Consider the following 18,858-nt stretch of genomic DNA (forward strand, 5'->3'; position numbering starts at 1 on the left):
CACTGGAAGATGAATTTACCTTTCAGCAGGACAGTAACCTAAAATACAAGGCCAAATCTACACTGGAGCTGCTTACCAAGAGGACAGTGAATGTTCCTGAGTGGCCCAGTTTTTACTTAAATCTACGGCAAGACCCGAAAATGGTTGTATAGCAATGGTCAACAACCAATTTGACAGAGCTTGAAGAATTTTGAAAATAATAATCCAGGTGTGGAAAGCTATAAGAGACTTGCCCAGAAAAACTCATAACTGTAATCACTGCCAGAGGTGCTTCTACAAAGTATTGACTCAGGGGTGTGAATGATTATGTAAATGTTATCATTCAGTATGTCATTGTGTTTAGATGGGTGAGGGGAAAAACATCTATTTAATCCATTTTGCAATCTGGGTGTGGAATAAGTCAAGGGGTATGAATGTCTCGAAGGCACTGTATACCACTACAGTGGGCTCCCTGTATCGATTACACACACCTAGGAGTAAAAAGTTAAATAACTGTTTCCGTGTCTGGTTCTTTTTGTTATTTTGTGTTTTTCTTGGCAGGCGCCCAAGTCAAAGGTATGTTTTATTTGCTCTCTTACTCATTACTTTCCTGTACCGGCCCAGTCGTTGGCACAAGTTTTTATTTTCCTTCCCCCTTTTTCCAAATGGACAGATGGAGGGAAAGACGGTTACAGCTGCTGGCCTGCTGCCAACAGTCATTTTTCGCCCTGCATGTCTGGACCTATCAGGGTTGAACATATTGGCCAGTTGGAGACTCTTTGGAACCCACCTGATGCTGTTACTTAGTAACGTGCTGTCGGCATGGGGAGTCCTGATGATCACAAGTTATTGTTTCATCTTGTGATCTAAATGTCTGTGTGTGTGTTGTCAGGATTGGGGTAATTAATCTGGACAGCTGGTAATGCCAGCCAGACCACCGTCCATCTGCAGTCCATCACATTCTCTGTTCATGGGATGAAGAAAGTTTTTTAGGCATTCTTCCTCTTGATCAACAGAATTGACTCCCTCCCACACAGGCAGCGTGTGGGGGAGTATTTGGTGTGCTTAATTTGTGCTATAGTTGTAGCCTAGCTCTCACCTGTTTTCACTGGTTTCTCTCTCCGGCTCCAGGTGCTCTCTGTTATCTGAAAAATGAATAAATAAATCTCTAAATTACTCAAAGTAAAACATTAAATCCTAGTTAAGAACTTGGCAGAATATTGGGATATGTAATAATATGATAGCATTCACGCAGCAAAAAGCTCATTTTAGATAAAGGGACCGCCCTGTGTGTGTCTGTGATGGAAGTGTGTGAGAGAGACACTGCGTGGAAGTGAACACGTGCATTTTCATTTCCTCCTCTCCCGCCTGCGCCCTTGACCCTGTCCTACTCTGGACATGCTTCCAGCCCATGTGTCATCTGTGTGAGCCTGCCTGTCTGTCCCAGTCCCTGACTGTGTGTTGTTGATTGCCCTCCTCGCCTCTCTCCACTCCTGAGTCAGCAGGAATGTGAGGAATGACCTGGCTTTTCCCACCCTGCTCTTGTCTGCCCATTTTTAGTCATAATGACGCCCTCTTTTTCCTTCATTTCTCTCCTGTCATCCTTATCCCACCATTAACTACTATTTTTTTTGTTTTTTGTCTCCCCTTCATATCTTGTCTTTCCTTTCACTCACATACATACATACATACATACATACATACATACATACATACATACATACATACATACATACATACATGCATATTTTCTCCTCCTTAAAATTATACGGGTGCCCCCTTGAGCAAGAGGCGCTTAGCTCTGTATTTGACCAAACCGCAGAGAGGCCTCAAACTCGGTGACCCTGTGCCTCCCCCATGAGTAGTATTGTACCTCCTGGTTCCTCCTTTACCAGTTACAGGGGCTGTTCAGGGTGGCTTGTTTAAACCCCAGTTTACAACCCCTGCTACCCATCACACTCCTGTAAGTTAGGGGGCCATTGGCACACTTATGATGTGCCTGAGCCATGTGGGCTGTTTCAGGAACGTTTTAGGTCTCCCAATGCAGTCTGTCTGCCAGAGGAGATGGGGGTCTTCATCCCTGCGTGTGTTGCCAGGTTGCTGTTGTCTGCTGGAGTAGAGTCCTGCTGCCTGTCCCACCTGACGGGAGACTGCTTTCTCTCCACTCTCCCATACTCTTTGTGCTGCTGTCACTGATATTTTAAAGCACCTGGTTTACACATTCTGTGTGCTGCCTGCAGACACACACACATACACGCACACACACTTTTCATCCTGCCTTTGTCTAATAAAACACCTCTAACTGATGAAGCCACTTGAGGATGTGTAAAGGCTCCGTGCTTTGGGATGAGAGCTCTAAGTAGCCACTTCATCGGCGGTCTGTCAACCGCCATCCACAGCACCCAGGGAACTGCTCCATAGCAGAGAGAAGCTACATGCCCGTAGATGTGAATGTCTATGGGATAGTACCTGGGGCTCAGAGAGAGCTAGAGAGCTGGGCTATCGGTTTACAGTCAGCCTGGCCCAGCCTCTCTCCTAGAGCCCATTAGGTTTACGGTTGGCCTGGCCCAGCCTCTCTCCTAGAGCCCATTAGCTCAGCAGCAGCTGGGACGCTGTCTGTTTCTCATTGTCCGCTACATGCTCAGGTGGTCCTCACTGTGCTTTATTGAAGTTAAATGACTTGTCGCCAAACTATAAAACCTCCCATAAGCCCTGCTGACCCCGTGACCCCACCACATTATGGATGCTAAGCCATGACCCAGCAGCAACAACAATACAAACCTGCCTGGCTCTCACAGACTAATATACAGCTAACACTTCCTACTGCTCACTCTCCATGTTGAACTTCCTTTGATTATTTAACAAAGCAAGGGAAAGTTGCACACTGAGCACTCATAAAAGAAGGATTACGTTTAACTCTGGTCTACGACAGATCAGGCATAACATTTTCAAGATGCTGGGGATTCTGATGTGTGTTCGGCGGCGCAGGGTGGCCATAACTGCCCTCTCGTCTGAACGCACGTCTTAAGAGTTCCAGATGGGGCTACCGTGCGGGGCAGGCCGGAGAGAAGAGGGTAGGGCCTGTTTCCCATGGAGAGGCTGGGGTGAGCATGGAGCCATTCCAGTGGTGCTTTGACTCTATTGCCACAGTTGTTTGACTTTTTAGGGCAGAGGAAGGCCAAAAGGCTCCAGCAGCACAGCCAGACTGGCTAATTACCACTCTGGAAATAGAGCATGACCCTCTGTTTTCATGTTGTCTGTTACAAACATGTGTTTGTGTGGGTGGGTGTTCTTAAATGGTGGTGGAAGAGTGTCGGCTCTTGGCAGCTCTCTTAGATGTGTGTGTTCAAATGTGCTCTCCATTGCTGACCCTCCCGCTCTTTTCCTCTGTATGTGTGTGTGTGTAGCTGGATGGGACGATGGACCTGGATGAGCGACGGCTGATCCGTTCAGCCATCAGAGAGCTGAGGAGGAGGGAGATGGAGGACATGGAGGCAGCCATGGCCAGAAAACGCTTTCGGCCAACAAATCTCAGCCAGAACGACAACAAAGAGAACCAACTCACACACAGGTGAGCCTCCTGAATCTGAATATAAACAAACACACACGCATACCTATTACAGATTGTACCAGTCCAGGTGAGCTGCCTGGAGACTGAGACAACAAGCACACAAACCCATATAAAGCATTTCCTCTCCTTCTGGGGTGACAGGTAGCCTAGTGGTTAGAGCGTTGGACTTCTACCCGAAAGGTTGCAAGATCGAATCCCCGAGCTGACAAGGTCGTTCTGCCCCTGAACAAGGCAGTTAACCCACTGTTCCTAGGCCATCATTTGAAAATAAGAATTTGTTCTTAACTGACTTGCCTAGTTAAATTAAGGTAAAATAAAAAAATAATTCTCCAGGGAGGCCTTCTGGGAATTTGGGCCATGACACTGTAGATCGGGAAAAACCATAGAGACGGGAGGTGGTAGAACTCATTTTCTATTTTTCGTTATGCAAATACACACCTGTGTAGGCATAACATTTATGTATTCTCATACATTTATTCATACCTCTAATTTGATATCCCTAACAATATCGCTGGCATAGCCGACAGACGAAAGCACACCCATTTTATTAGGCAGCTGGAAGCCATATCCTGGAGGTAAAGACGTCAATGCAGTCGTTTGCGTGCATTTTATTTATTTGTATTTCATTCGTCGATATTGACCCGTTACAGCAGGCTTTAGTGTTTTACTGGTTCAATGATTTGCAACCACCAGGACCCGTCATGCCACTCAGCCGCAGCAGACGGACGAAAACTGATGACTTTGCCTTAGCGCCACTTCCGCTTCCTGTCTGTTTATTACACCAGTTTGTTTTTATTAGAATCCTATTAGGAACAGGGTTAACAGGCTTACATCCTTTTGTGTGCCCATCATCATCATTGGTTTTTATTTGTTTTCTTTGGGCAGTAATGGTAGCGAGTGAGTTGAGACTGGAGCCTTCTAGGCCAAGCCCTGTGTGCGGCTTACTGCTCCTCTACTAATTAATGACTGGCTTTACTACAGCAGCTTTCCTGCAGCCAGCCAGGGCTCCAGCAGCCTAGCTGACTCCTGTTCTGGGCTGCACTTCAGACCTCCCAGATCCCCAACATGAGGACAATGGCCCTAAGCTCCTACATCTCTACTCCTACTAGATCACATTAGGAACAATGACTGTTAAATTAGTTATATTTGCTTTGGTAGTTGAATTACTTAGGTAACAAAAGTAACAGGACATGCCCCGTTAAAGCTGGTGGAATATGTGTATAAACCACATGTGCACGCATGGGCGCACACACACACAAACAAAAGCCTTCTGAAAGCAATATTATTCTTTGCTACTCACTGCAGGAATGTAAAATATATATTATCTTCCAACTTCCACACTTCCTCCAATCCCAATAAGACGAGGCGAGAGGGAAAGAGGCAGATAGATATACAAGGATGGAGAGGAGGAAGAAGTCTTTGCCAGGCTGTGTTTTTCTCTCTCCTTTACGTGTTTCTCATGCTGGGGAATCTCTTTTTTCGAAGGATGACATTTTTTTCCCGGCCAAGAAAAACTGTCTGGCTTCTTGGGTTACTCCACCGCCTGCCCGTCACACACTATAGTTCCAAGTGGAGCAGTGAGGCCCACGACTGCATGATGTCTCCCAATGTGGATTACACTGCCCCTCGGGCAACCCTAACATGTGCAGGTTCAAGCATCACCAACTATCATATAAGCAGCACTCTGTGTCAGTGTGTGTTTCTGTATCTCAGGTCAGAATTGGGGGGCTCCCTAGACGTGCTCTCTGTGAAACTACAAGCCATCCAGGACATTGAGGAGCTGACTGGACTGGTGAGGGAGTGGATGTGCACCACACACACTACTTGTGAATTTACTGTTAGACATCCTCAATACTAATATTTCACAAGCCTCCATAGGCTATAGACAAACCTCCCATAGGCCATAGACTAACCTCCCATAGGCCATAGACGAGCCTTCGGTAGGCCATAGACGAGCCTCCGGGAAGGCCATAGACGAGCCTCCGGGAAGGCCATAGACGAGCCTCCGGGAAGGCCATAGACGAGCCTCCGGGAAGGCCATAGACGAGCCTCCGGGAAGGCCATAGACGAGCCTCCGGGAAGGCCATAGACGAGCCTCCGGGAAGGCCATAGACGAGCCTCCGGGAAGGCCATAGACGAGCCTCCGGGAAGGCCATAGACGAGCCTCCGGGAAGGCCATAGACGAGCCTCCGGGAAGGCCATAGACGAGCCTCCGGGAAGGCCATAGACGAGCCTCCGGGAAGGCCATAGACGAGCCTCCGGGAAGGCCATAGACGAGCCTCCGGGAAGGCACACACTTTCCTAGACTAGTGACTAGATGGTTACATTACTAGTCAGCCTGTCTTTCTCATCCGTTTCTGCATCTCTATATGTTCTTCTGAGTTTGTCATGAATGGTTCTGAGCATCACTGTCCCTGTGTTGTATTGGCTGTCCTGTCTGTCAGCTGCAAGGGGCCAATGAGTATGAGGAGAGGAAACTGATCGGAGCTGCCATCCGCCGGCTCCGAGACAAGGAGCATCAGGGTGAGTACAGAGGAGGAAGTGGAGGTAGAAAGCACAGCATGTAGATCCTGGACAGATCCCTGGTGGACTAGGTGGGACCCAGTTTCAGGGGTGAGGCAGCGCTTCTCTACCTCTGACGTGTGAATCTGTACAGCACTCATGGGCAGCGGTGCAGATCCTACCTGTGATGGTGGTGCAGTTTGCAGTGCATTCTTGCCATTCCTTGCTTCTGTCTGGTATGTATGAGTCCCCCAGCACACACACCCTTCCTCCAGGGGGCAGGTCCACAGCGCTCCCCTGCTGCCTGATGAGAATATTTGATAGGTTTGGATCCTCTTCCCCCTTATCAATACTCAGTCATCACCAGATTAACCACACAGGCCTCCTTGTCTCACTCTGTGCTCAAGTTTTATGGCTATAGCTGAGGTGTGTGTGTGTAACCAGTTGCTTGTGGTGTGTGTTTCAGGTACATGGGAGAAAGGGAAGACCACCGGCCAATGTCTGGAGTCTGAGGCCCTGGAGCTCCAAAGCAGCCTGGGAGCAAGGGTGAGTACAGAGATGGAGGAGAGAGGGAGGTGGTGGGGGAGCAGAGAAGTACAGAGAGGGAGGTGGTGGGGGAGCAGAGAAGTACAGAGAGGGAGGTGGTGGGGGAGCAGAGAAGTACAGAGAGGGAGGTGGTGGGGGAGCAGAGAAGTACAGAGAGGGAGGTGGTGGGGGAGCAGAGAAGTACAGAGAGGGAGGTGGTGGGGGGGAGCAGAGAAGTACAGAGAGGGAGGTGGTGGGGGGGAGCAGGAAGGGTACAGAGAGGGAGGTGGTGGGGGGGAGCAGGAAGGGTACAGAGAGGGAGGTGGTGGGGGGGAGCAGGAAGGGTACAGAGAGGGAGGTGGGGGGGAGCAGGAAGGGTACAGAGAGGGAGGTGGGGGGGGAGTAGGAAGGGTACAGAGTAGAGTAAACTATAAAAACAGATCTTGCGATTATGGATATTGCACGTCATTATTTCGATTCATTGTGCAGCCGTACTCCAAACTTTTACAAAAAAACCTTTAGAAATAAAGGGAGAACATGTTGCAACTTTAATTTTAATTTATAAACCCAGCACAGACTAATTTGTGGGTGGGTATACACTGAGTGTACAAAACATTAGTAACACCTTCCTAATATTGCGTTGCACCCTCTTTTGCTCTCAGAACATCCTCAATTCATCAGGGCATAGACTATACAAGGTGTTGAAAGCATTCCACAGGGATGCTGGCCCATGATGACTCCAATGCTTCCCACAGTTGGCTGGATGTCCTTATTTAACCTGTCTCATCCCCTTCATCTACACTGATTGACATCAATAAGGGATCATAGCATTCAGTCTGTAATGGAACGAGCAGGTGTTCCGAATGATTTGTACACTCGGTGTATATTTGCAGGGAACTGGGACCATTGAGGTTTTGTGCTGCCACAATGAAGAATGCAGAAAACAACAACACCCAGGCATGTGACTGTCAGACCACGTCCCGAACACAAATTGTCTGTGTCATTTGAGACAGACGCGCACACACATACACATGTGCTTACGCCACAGTGGCTGCCACGACACAAGGAATATATTTTCATTCTTTAAACCCCATTCATTTCTGGCTAAGTAGAGACAGAGAGGAAATTTGCTCTGGTGTTTAGTGAAGTCAGTAAATCCTTGGTAATATGAACACCCTGCGAGCCAGGCCTGTCATTTTACACACTACTATTTACCCAGGCTGTCACTCTCCACACACTTATGTCAGTCACACTGAAGGGAAATAAAAATATTTGGTTATGTGTGGCAACCAGAGCTTTGACCTGTGTGTGTGTTTGTCTGTTTCTAGCTGTGTCGGAGAATGGAAGAGAAAAGCAATGTAGTCTCTCTCCCATTCAATCCCCCCCCTCTCTTGCTTTCTCTCTCCTTTCAGAGGCTTGGGGCTTTGCATGTCAGAAGCCCTTTAAAAATGTGGTCAGTAGAACCCCCCTTGTGGTCAGTGAAGTGAACTACTGTATTCACAACCGTAATACTTCAAGATGAAATCATATATTTTATCCTGTGAAAGCATTGCAGGTTGCCTGATGAGCTTAATGTGTTGATAATGCTGAGAGACATCTCTGTTAAACAACAACAGTCTCTAAGAGCAGCTCGCCTGAGCCCAGATGCTATCTTATTGTTGCTTGATCAGTTTGTCTGCACTCACCCCGCACTCCAAGACAGCATCCCTATTGGGAGAACAGTTTTTTTCTTATTGTATGCCGTCATTCCTGTAGGAATTGGGTTGGTGATGGGGGTTAGGCTACATGCTCAGCTGGAGTCCTGTATACAGTTACTATGACAGAACAATGCTTAACGGTCTAGTACCTGCGGCGGCAGGTAGTGTAGCGGTAAGATAGGCGAGCCAGCAACCAAAGGGTTGCCAGTTCGAATCCTGGGTCCGGTGGGAAAGATCTGTCAGGAAGTGAGCAGGCAACCGGAGAGTTGCTGCTATCAAATCCTAGATGCCATTGCCTGTCATTGTGCCCTTGAGCAAGGTACTTAACCCCCCACAACAGCTCCCCCATCCCAGTGTGGCAGCCCCCCCCGCACTTCTCCATTAAAAAAGCAATATGTCTTTCGGAGGGGTTGGGTTGAAAGCGGAAGTCAAATTTCGGTTGGACCTTGTTGGGCATTTGACCAATAAAGTGATCTTAATTAGAAGTCCTGTGTTGGTTCATAACAAAATGTTTTAGGGTCAGTTAATGGCTTAGGTCACCTTTTTTGATTCTTCGTAAACTGTATTTCCTTAATCTGGTTTTGTTTGTCATAGATGTTAGCATCAAATACTGACTTTAGTATTGTGTTAAACTATGAAATTGTAAGAGGCTGGGGGGAATAGTTCAGCCCACACATCTAGCAGATGAGAATTAGTGGCTGGCACCATCTATAAAGGTTGTATGCAATACTATGTATGTGCCTGTTCTTGTTCTTGACTGTGTCTGTAGTTGATCAAATACAATTTTATTTGTCACAATCGTGTTTAGCAGATGTTATTGCGTGTGTAGCGAAATGCTTGTGTTTCTAGCTCCGACAGTGCAGTAATATCTAACAATACACACAATCTAAGGTAAAGGAATGGAATTAAGAATATATAAATATTTGGAAGAGGAATGTTAGAGCAGCATAGACTAAGATAGGGTAGAAGACCATATATACATATGAGTAATGCAAAATATGTAAACATTATTAAAGTGACTTGTGTTCCAATTATTAAAGTGACCAGTGTGTCCCATATGCATTGTATATTTGAGCCAATGTCTGAGCTCAGTGTGTGCGTGTGTTTCTTTGAGTCTGTATGTTTGGAGTCTGGCGTTCTAGACTAAGGTTAAAAGGATTGTAATATCCCATAACTCTTAAGTAAATTAGGAAGAATTCTGAACAATGGGACCAGCGATGCTAGTTAGCAATGGCGCTGGCACTATGAATCTGAAAAGCTTCCTCGTGAAATAAATAGCTTATCCTTACCTGGGTATCTTCAACTGAGGTTCTAGACAGGAAGTAGCAATAGCAGTTTTGGGGTTGTAGGGCACACTGCCTGCTTCCTCTCAGGTGGAGGGACTGTTCTTGCCATGCTGGGGCTACAGGTGGGGTGAAGGGGAGAGGGTGAGGTAATGGGGCAGACGGACACCGCCAGCCCACCAGCTGTGCTCCAGCGGTCTGTCTTCAGTCAGTCTGCTCCCTCTGTAATGGGGCCGTGGCCAACAACAACAACCGCAGCCACCAGCAGCAGGGCTCCTTCCACACATCACAGGAGCGGATCTCTTTGAGCTGCGCTTGATTGTCCTGGGGCAGATGGCGGCCCCAGATAATGGTCTATAGTTGAGACAAGTGCGCACACACACAGGGAGTAGAGGTCTATGGCAGCCAACTACAGACAACTGAGTGTAGCAAGCAGCTGCTGACACATACACCGAGTGTACAAAACATTAGGAACACCTTCCTAATATTGAGTTGCACCCCCTTTTGCACTCAGAGAATAGCCTCAATTAATCAGGGCATAGACTATCCAAGGTGTCAAAAGCGGTCCACAGGGATGCTGGCCCATGTTGACTCAAATGCTTCTCACAGTTGGGGCAAGTTGTCTGGATGTCCTTTGGGTGGTGGATATTCTTAATACACATGGGAAACTGTTGAGCGTGAGAAACCCAGCAGCTTTGCGGTTCTTGACACACTCACACCAGTGCGCCTGGCACCTACTTCCATACCCTGTTCAAAGGCACTTAAATCTTTTGTCTTGCCCATTCACCCTCTGAATGGCAAACATTCTCAATTGTCTCAAGGCTTATAAATCCTTCTTTAACCTGGTTCCTCCCCTTAATCTACAGTGGATTTAACAAGTGACATCAATAAGGGATCATAGCTTTCACCTGGATTCACCATACTACGTGTGTCAAATCAATGAGGTATATCTCTTCTATCTCACATTCAAATGAGAAATAGGTATACACATGTCTAGCTGTGGTGGGAGTTTTTGTGTATTTATCATAGCTGTTGCTGCATTTATTATTATTTATTATTTACCGTTATTTTACCAGGTAAGTTGACTGAGAACACGTTCTCATTTGCAGCAACGACCTGGGGAATAGTTACAGGGGAGAGGAGGGGGATGAATGAGCCAATTGTAAACTGCATGCTGTTTTTTCGCCAGACACCAGTGGGCCTGCTAGTGGTTATTGATTACTATGTTTATAATGAACGTGCTTAAATTGAGGGGGGATAGCTGAGGTAAAAGTTTATTTCTGGCCAGTAAGGAAAGTGCATTTTGTACACGTTGCAGGTCTAAACTGTAATTACTGTATGGGTGAAGGAATTTTGGCTTGAAGAAATAACTTGTGGGACAAAAATAATATTTCTTTGTTTAATGTAGTCTGAATTCTAAGTGCAGCGGTTTAATTCTAAATTTCTATTTTGTCTGAAGTAACATGCCAATTAAGGCAGACTCTGTACTTGCAAGAACAATGGAGCATAATTTGGTAGAAACAAAGAAAGTGTGTCATGTAAATTTTCAACCAGGCCACCTGCTAACTTGTATAGAGCCCCTAGGTGAAGGTGTCATAATACCCCTAAAACCTAGCGGTCAAACAGGGAAATGGTTCCAATCAGTTTTCCACCATTCATTTTTCCCATAGGGGATTTTAGATGCACTTAAAATAAGGGCTGTGTTTCGTGTAGGCTTACCTTGACGTGACGTTTTGACAACCATGTTATTCTCTCTCGGACAAAGTGACTTTTTTATCAATATATTCGGCTCGATTTACTCTGATTCTAAAATGATCATTCACATCAAAGTAGAAATCATGCAAGACTACAAATCCCTGCAAGCTCCTGCACGTATCTCTAGGTAGAGGACACCTTTGCTAACAGGTATTGTGTCAATTTAAAACATTGCTCAAGACCGTTCACAGAATTGTCCATTTTAAATACATTTAGCTATTTCTGCAAAAATATCCTCTGTGTACAACCTAAAACACCAAATAATGCATGCAGAGCAGAATTAGTCCAATACCCGCTAATTATCCAAATCCAGAAAAGAGCCACTAAATTCTACAACCACCTAAATCAAATTTCAAATCAAATGTATTTATATAGCCCTTCTTACATCAGCTGATATCTCAAAGTGCTGAACAGAAACCCAGCCTAAAACCCCAAAAAGCAAGCAATGCAGGTGTAGAAGTGATTCCCAAACCTTCCATAACAAGGCTATCACCTACAGAGATGAACCTGGAGAAGTTCCCTAAGCCAGCTGGTCCTGGGGCTCTTTTCACAAACGCAAACAGAGCCCCAGAACAGAAACCCAATTAGACCCAACCAAATCATGAGAAAACAGAAAGATTATTCTTTCTAATGTGTCAAGTAATTAACAAAAAAATAGAGCAAACTAGAATGCTATTTGGCCCTAAACTGAGAGTACACAGTGGCAGAATACCTGACCACTGTGACTGACCCAAAATTAAGGAAAGCTTTGACTATGTACAGACTCAGTGAGCATAGCTTTGCTATCGAGAAAAGCCGCCGTAGGCAGACCTGGCTCTCAAGAGAAGACAGGCTATGTGCACACTGCTCACAAAATGATGTGGAAACTGAGCTGCACTTCCTAACCTCCTTCCAAGTGTAAGACCATATTAGAGACACATATATCCCTCAGATTACACAGATCCACAAAGAATTTGAAAACAAACCCGATTTTGATAAACTCCCATATCTACTGGGTGTATTACCACAGTGTGCCATCACAGCAGCAAGATTTGTGTCCTGTTGTCACAAGAAAAGGGCAACCAGTGAAAAACAAACACCATTGTAAATTCAACCCATATTTGTTATTTTCTCTTTTGTACTTCAACCATTTGCACATCGTTACAACACTGAAAATATACGTAATTTGACATTTGAAATGTCTTTGTTCTTTTGTAACTTCTGTGAGTGTAATGTTTATTGTTCATTTTTATTGTTTATTTCAGTTTTGTATATTATCTACTTCACTTGCTTTGGCAATGTTAACATATGTTTCCCATGCCAATAAAGCGCCTTGAATTGAATATAGACAAGGACGGAAGGAGGGAGGGTGTGAGAAGGAACCCGTGGTGACAGAAAGGGAGGGAGGGGATGTGGAGGGAGTGGCCTGTTGGTGAGTGTGTGTGTGTGTGTGTGGTGACTGAGAGTAGAGGCAGGGTATAGGACATCCTGACTACGAGAGTGAGAGAGGGTGACAGACAGGCAGCGGAGCCAAGAAGGTAAATGACATATTCTAGTTCTTCCACTCTAACAGACCTAGGTCTACTTTTTTTCTTCCTTATCAATTTCCATGTACTTCTCTTTACACAAACTCATCCATGTTTCTTGTTTCTCTTTGCGTTGAGACCTGAGGACCTGGCTGCCTGAAGTTTAACTGAGGTTTAATTTTAGGATAATTGGGCAGTCCTTTTAGGTAATTTATTTCTATTGGTTTCAGAAATCCATACAAAATAGTATACAGGTGTGTGTATTTTGAGCACATTATTGTTAAAGTAAATGGCAACTTCACAAATGGTTATTCATCAGATCTGTCTCCGTGGTCAGATGTGTGCAGTATGGATCAGGTGAGGTGGCAGAGACGGACAGAGAGTCTTGTTTGTTCTCTAATCTGATATGATCATAAACCTGTAACCAACTGAGACGAGCAGTTTACGATGACTGGTATAATGGCAACCAACATATTCTGTACTGAGTGAATATGTGCTGGAGAAAGGGTAAAGCAAGACAAAGGGAGATGGATGGAAGAAGGGAGAAACTGCTTTAACTGGGCTTTGAATGAGGGCTGGGTAAGGGAAAAATGGGAATGAGGCTTATGGGTAAATTCTCTGTGGGTTGTCTCCCATCCAGGCTTTGTGTGTGTGATGCAAAAATGATTGCTACTTAATTCCTGCTACTGTATTTCACTTACTGGAGGTGGACCGTGTATGTGGTTCCTCAGGCTTTGCCATGCAGTCATGGAAAAGAACCCTGTCTCTCAGCGAGCCATGTGCAGGCGTGGAGAGGAGTGCCTGACCTCATCGCATTCTGATCTCATCTGCAGACTGATGGATTCAGTTTCCATGGAAAATTAGCCAATTCTAACCCAGGTAGCTGCAGTAATCCCTGGTTTAGCTGAGCTGCCTCTGCTCTGCATGGTGAAGTAATCTATAGTAGTCTGACACGGCTCCGTGCCTCAGTCTGCTCCGCCTCATTGTTGTTTCTGTGGCTCTGAGGGTTCAGAGGAGTTCAGATGGCCCACGCCTTGCTGTGGTCAGGCCAGTGGACAGTTGCCATTTTTGTGTGTTTACGGGGCAGTTTTTTCACATAACCCTGACCGAAACAAACAGCCTCCTGAACCCTTATGGTGAGACCATGAGCATCACAGAAGGAAATGGGAGCGCAGCTCAAACTGAGGCCACAGAGTTGATGAGGCCAGGGCACTGGAGTGGGTCTGCCTCTGCTCTGGTTCCACTCTGTCAGGTCTGCTCTGTTAGCCTGGGCCAGTCACCAGAGACCAAAGAGAGCCTGCAATGACAGTTTGGGATTGACAGGTCGTGGGAATGGATCGTTTGCTCTTTCGCTCTTTTTTTCTGTCTCACACACCATTTTATCTCCGTTTCCTTCTGTCTGTCTCTGACAAGTATGTTCCCTGTGGTTTAGTGGGAGCTGTGAAACCATCACTGTCTGTTTCCTGGTCGTGGCAGGGGAGGGGGAGAAAAGAGGGGGAAAGGGGAGGAAAGAGAGGGATAGCGGAGGAAAGAGGGGGAGCGGTGTTTCCAGCTCAAATGTCATCTCCCCTCAGCTTCTGAATGAAGAACCTTCCTGGGGGAGAGAATATTTTAAAGCAACTTCTCATTCTTCTATATTTTCTCTCTGATATATTCTCTGAATCAGCTGTTCAGGTTTGGGGAGATTTTTACGACCTGCAGTCACAGGCTGGTTCTGGCTCGTCATTAAGCTGATCTGAGAGCAGTGCTCCACCTCAGTAAACAGAGTATAAAGCTTCTGTTTGTGTTGTCTGCTGGTGCTGGGTGACTGTGGCACATGACACAGAGGCTGTTGATTAGCCTTTCTGTTTGTGTGCCAGCCACTCTGTCCTCTAATCAAGGGTTTTCCAAACTGTCCTGTCCCCCACCCCACCCCGGGTGCACATTTAATTTCTTGCCCTAGCACTACACAGCTGATTCAAATAGCCAACTCATCATCAAGCTTTGATTATTTGAATCAGCTGTGTAGTGCTAGGGTAAAAAGAGAACGTGCACTAGGTGGGGTGTAGCTAGGCTAATTGAGGCCACATAATTCACTTTCTCCTCAACCCCATTCAGATTAAACAGCCTACCTGTTGGTTGCTTGTTGAGCCTACTCCTTTTCCTTTCGCTAATATTTCTGCAATTTTATTCCATCTTGCATTGCATTATTGAACTCACTCCACTTGCTACACCTTGAGTCTCCTTGCCACTTTGATTTGAATAAATTCATAATTTGAAATGGTATATCTTTGTATGTAACATGGATATTTTTATTTAGATAAATACTTTTCAGTGTTAAAATGGGCCTATACATTTTCTCTGCAAAAATGATTTCTCACAAAAGTATTGGAATACAAAAGTCCGTTCGGATATTCTAATAACCGTGGCCATCCTTAGTTTGTGTGGTACCAGGCTTTGTTCACTCTCACCTCCCTCTGATCACAGCCGGATTTGATTAATTATTTTCACAAGGCTGTAATTTTCACCCTTCTCAAACTGCTGACAGCATTATCAACCCCAGGATAACTGGCATTAAGCAAATATGTGCTGTGTTTGTGTGTCCCAGATTTTATGAGTTTAGAGGTTTGTGGATTTGAGTCAAATATGCTCTAGGCATGTCTTGTAGTTCACATGTCCCTCCCTAACCACCACCTCTGTGTGCTTTGTTACATTAGGTAGACCATGTATTAGTAGTGGCACTCTGTAATTCTCGCACAAACATGATGACATTGTAGTTTCAGGGCATTTTAAAGATGGAATCGGCATTAGGGAAAACCGCACCAATGTCCACCCCAGCACCTTTATTGCAAAAACAAGTTTTTAGAAATGTTTGCCAATTTATAAAAAAACATGTAAAACTGAAATATCACATTTACACAAGTATTCAGACCCTTTACTCAGTACTTTTGTTGAAGCACCTTTTGGCAGCGATTACAGCATCTTCTTGGGTATGACGCTACAAGCTTGGCACAACTGTATTTTGGGAGTTTCTCCCATTCTTCTCCACAGATCCCCTCAAGCTCTGTCAGGTTGAATTGGGAGCGTCGCTGCACAGCTATTTTCGGGTTTCTCCAGAGATGTTTGATCGGGTTCAAGTCTGGGCTCTGGCTGGGCCACTCAAGGACATTGAGACTTATCCCGAAGTCACTTCTGTGTTGTCTTGGCTGTGTGCTTAAGGTTGTTGTCCTATTGGAAGGTGAACCTTTGCCCCAGTCTGATGTCCTGAGCGCTCTGGACCAGGTTTTCATCAAGGATCTCTGTTATTTGCTCCATTCATCTTTGCCTCGATCCTGACTAGTCTGTCTCTGCCGCTGAAAAACATCCCCACAGCATGATGCTGCCACCACCATGCTTCACCATAGGGATGGTGCCGGGTTTCCTCCAGATATGACACTTGGCATTCACGCCAAAGAGTTCAATCTTGGTTTCATCAGACCAGAGAATCTTTCTCATGGTCAGTCCTTTAGGTGCCTTTTGGCAAACTCCAAGCGGGCTTTCATGTGCCTTTTACTGAGGCTTCCGTCTAGCCACTCTCCCATAAAGGCCTGACTGGTGTAGTGCTGCAAAGATGGTTGTCCTTCTGGAAGATTCTCCCATCTCCACATAAGAACTCTGGAGCTCTGTCAGAGTGACCTTCGGGTTCTTGGTCACCTCCCTGACCAAGGCCCTTCTCAACCGATTAATCAGTTTGGCCGGGCGGCAATCTCAAGGAAGATGATGGAGGCCACTGTGTATTTGGGGGCCTTATGCTGCAGACAGTTTTTGGTACCCTTCCCCAGATCTGTGCCTTGACAATCCTGTCTCAGAGCTCTACGGACTTTTCCTTCGACGTCATGGCTTGGTTTTTGCTCTGACATATACTGTCAACTGTGGGACCTTTATATAGACAGGTGTGTGCCTTTCCAAATCATGTGCAATCAATTGAATTTACTGCAAGTGGACTCCAAGTTGTAGAAACATCTCAAGGATGATCAATGGAAACAGGATGCATCTGAGCTCAATTTCGAGTCTCATAACAAAGGGTCTGAATACTTATGTAAATATGGTTTTTGTTTTTTATTAGTAATACATTTGCAAACATTTCTAAAAACCTGTTTGCTTTGTCATTATGGGTTTATTGTGTGTAGATTGCTGATTTTTATTTATTCAATCAATGTTAAAATAAGGCTGTAACGTACATTTTTTGGGGGAAAAGTCAAGGGGTCTGAATACTTTCTGAAGGCATTGTATATTGTTCAATTTCATTTGATTATCAGCAGTTGTCGAACACACATGGGTGTCAAGAATATTCTCTTCAATAATGTGCAGCGAATTCTACCAAAGATTTAATTTTATATTGACAAGTGACCGCTCTAACAATGGAAATACATGTCCTCGAAGATGGCAGGCTGGAGGAGGGGAGATCAGGTGGGACCGTTCTAGCCAATGAGAGGGCAGATGCGGGTGTGAACAACAAGCACAACACAACTTCCATATACATTTTTCCCCCCAAAGTTGCCAAAATGCCACGTTCATCCACTTATCCGTGCATTCATAACAGCCTAACCATTACAAAACTAATTTTCCATCAAATTAGTAATTACATTTTTTGTTGACCAAATTTGACTCTCTCATTGACCTCCATACAACAATTCCTCACTTCATGGTCTTATTTTCGTGGACAGATTTTGGGCAGAGTAAACCCTCTCGCTTTGCCTCTAACTCTTTGATTCTACTAGATTAAAAGCCATAATGAGTGTGATATGCGGCCATTTAAAGTATACTTGATTTTTGAAATTTCACATACTATAAAACACAAACAGCCTACTATTTAGGATGCAAGTATGGGTATTCGTATACCAACTCAGTGGCACGGGGGTTAGTGTCCGCCCTGAGTTTGGAAGGTTGTGAGCAATGTTCCTGCACACATGCGCGCTGCGCAGAATAAATATCAGCCCACGCAGAGAAGTACTAGATTGAACTTCACTCAACTTTCTAGAGGTTTCCCCGTTAACACTATGAACGTTTACTCTTAGAACTGTGTTTGAATCAACGCAATATTAGCCACTTTCAATGCAACAAAACAAACAATGCAAGACACAGTTTTGCATACGATCTGCAAGAGATTTTGTTGTAGGCAGAGCGCATCAGAGTAGGATTCTATTACATTGACAGGCACGACTCATGCCCACACTCTACACAGACCGGTGCGCCATAACCAATCAGAGCTGTAGTAGGCCTATATGGGGCGGCAGGGTGGCCTAGTGGTTAGAGCGTTGGACTAGTAACCGAAAGGTTGCAAGTTCAAATCCCCGAGCTGACAAGGTACAAATCTGTCATTCTGCCCCTGAACAGGCAGTTACAGGCCACTGTTTCTAGGCTGTCATTGAAAATAAGAATTTGTTATTGACTGACTTGCTTAGTTAAGTAAAGATTAAAAATAAATAAAGTATATGTGCACATTTGCTAGTTAGTGAGTTATTAGCCCAGTTATAGGTCATTTGTAATCAGCAGTAGGGATTGCTTCCTACAAGTGCATTTCTAGCCTCTTTGAAAAGTGAGTCAGGTAAAGAGCTTTTTTTGTTTTGTCTTAAATGGGCAGTGTTGTATTTTGAGACAGGCTTGAATAAGCTGTAGCCAATAGGCAGAGGGTAACATAATTTGTCTGATTTTCTGTAATGACGGTATAATGATGTGGTTTCTTGAATCAAACAAAACATTTTCAGTCACCTCCTTGAAGGACAAGTGGATAAACATATCAAGCCCAGCATGTTTGGAATGTAGGCCTACATTGAACACCACACGTTGGCTGTTACTGTAAGTTGAATGATATAACCACCATGTTAAAATGTTATGGGATTAAAAAAAATCTCTCCATTGTTTTTGTTGGTAGGATATATTGAATAGGCCTACATTATGATCAAATAGCCTACTTGACCACTGTTAAAACTAACTTAAGGCAGATACAGACTCAGTGTTCACAGTAAATGCGCACTGGAAGTTGCACAGAATTTTGACAATGTTAACGTTTGCGCACAGCA

At 45.0% G+C, this 18,858-nt stretch overlaps 1 protein-coding gene across 7 annotated transcripts in view; it reads left to right on the forward strand.

Moving 5' to 3' along the window:
- Positions 1–3,383: 3,383 nt before the first annotated feature.
- LOC129826363 (smoothelin-like) overlaps positions 3,384–18,858 on the forward strand; it is a 52,340-nt gene continuing 36,865 nt past the window's right edge. For 6 of the 7 annotated variants that reach the window (XM_055886998.1, XM_055887002.1, XM_055887000.1 and 3 more), the window contains exons 1-4: positions 3,384–3,550; positions 5,264–5,342; positions 5,995–6,073; positions 6,519–6,598. In XM_055886998.1, the coding sequence (XP_055742973.1) occupies positions 3,399–3,550; positions 5,264–5,342; positions 5,995–6,073; positions 6,519–6,598 (390 nt within the window). In that variant the 5' untranslated portion in view covers positions 3,384–3,398. Of the gene's footprint in view, positions 3,551–5,263; positions 5,343–5,994; positions 6,074–6,518; positions 6,599–12,727; positions 12,830–18,858 lie in introns of those variants that run through there. The other variant, XM_055887003.1, reaches the window with a different exon arrangement.

The sequence above is a fragment of the Salvelinus fontinalis genome, chromosome 28 (genome assembly GCF_029448725.1).
Source record: "Salvelinus fontinalis isolate EN_2023a chromosome 28, ASM2944872v1, whole genome shotgun sequence".
Lineage (NCBI taxonomy): Eukaryota > Metazoa > Chordata > Actinopteri > Salmoniformes > Salmonidae > Salvelinus > Salvelinus fontinalis.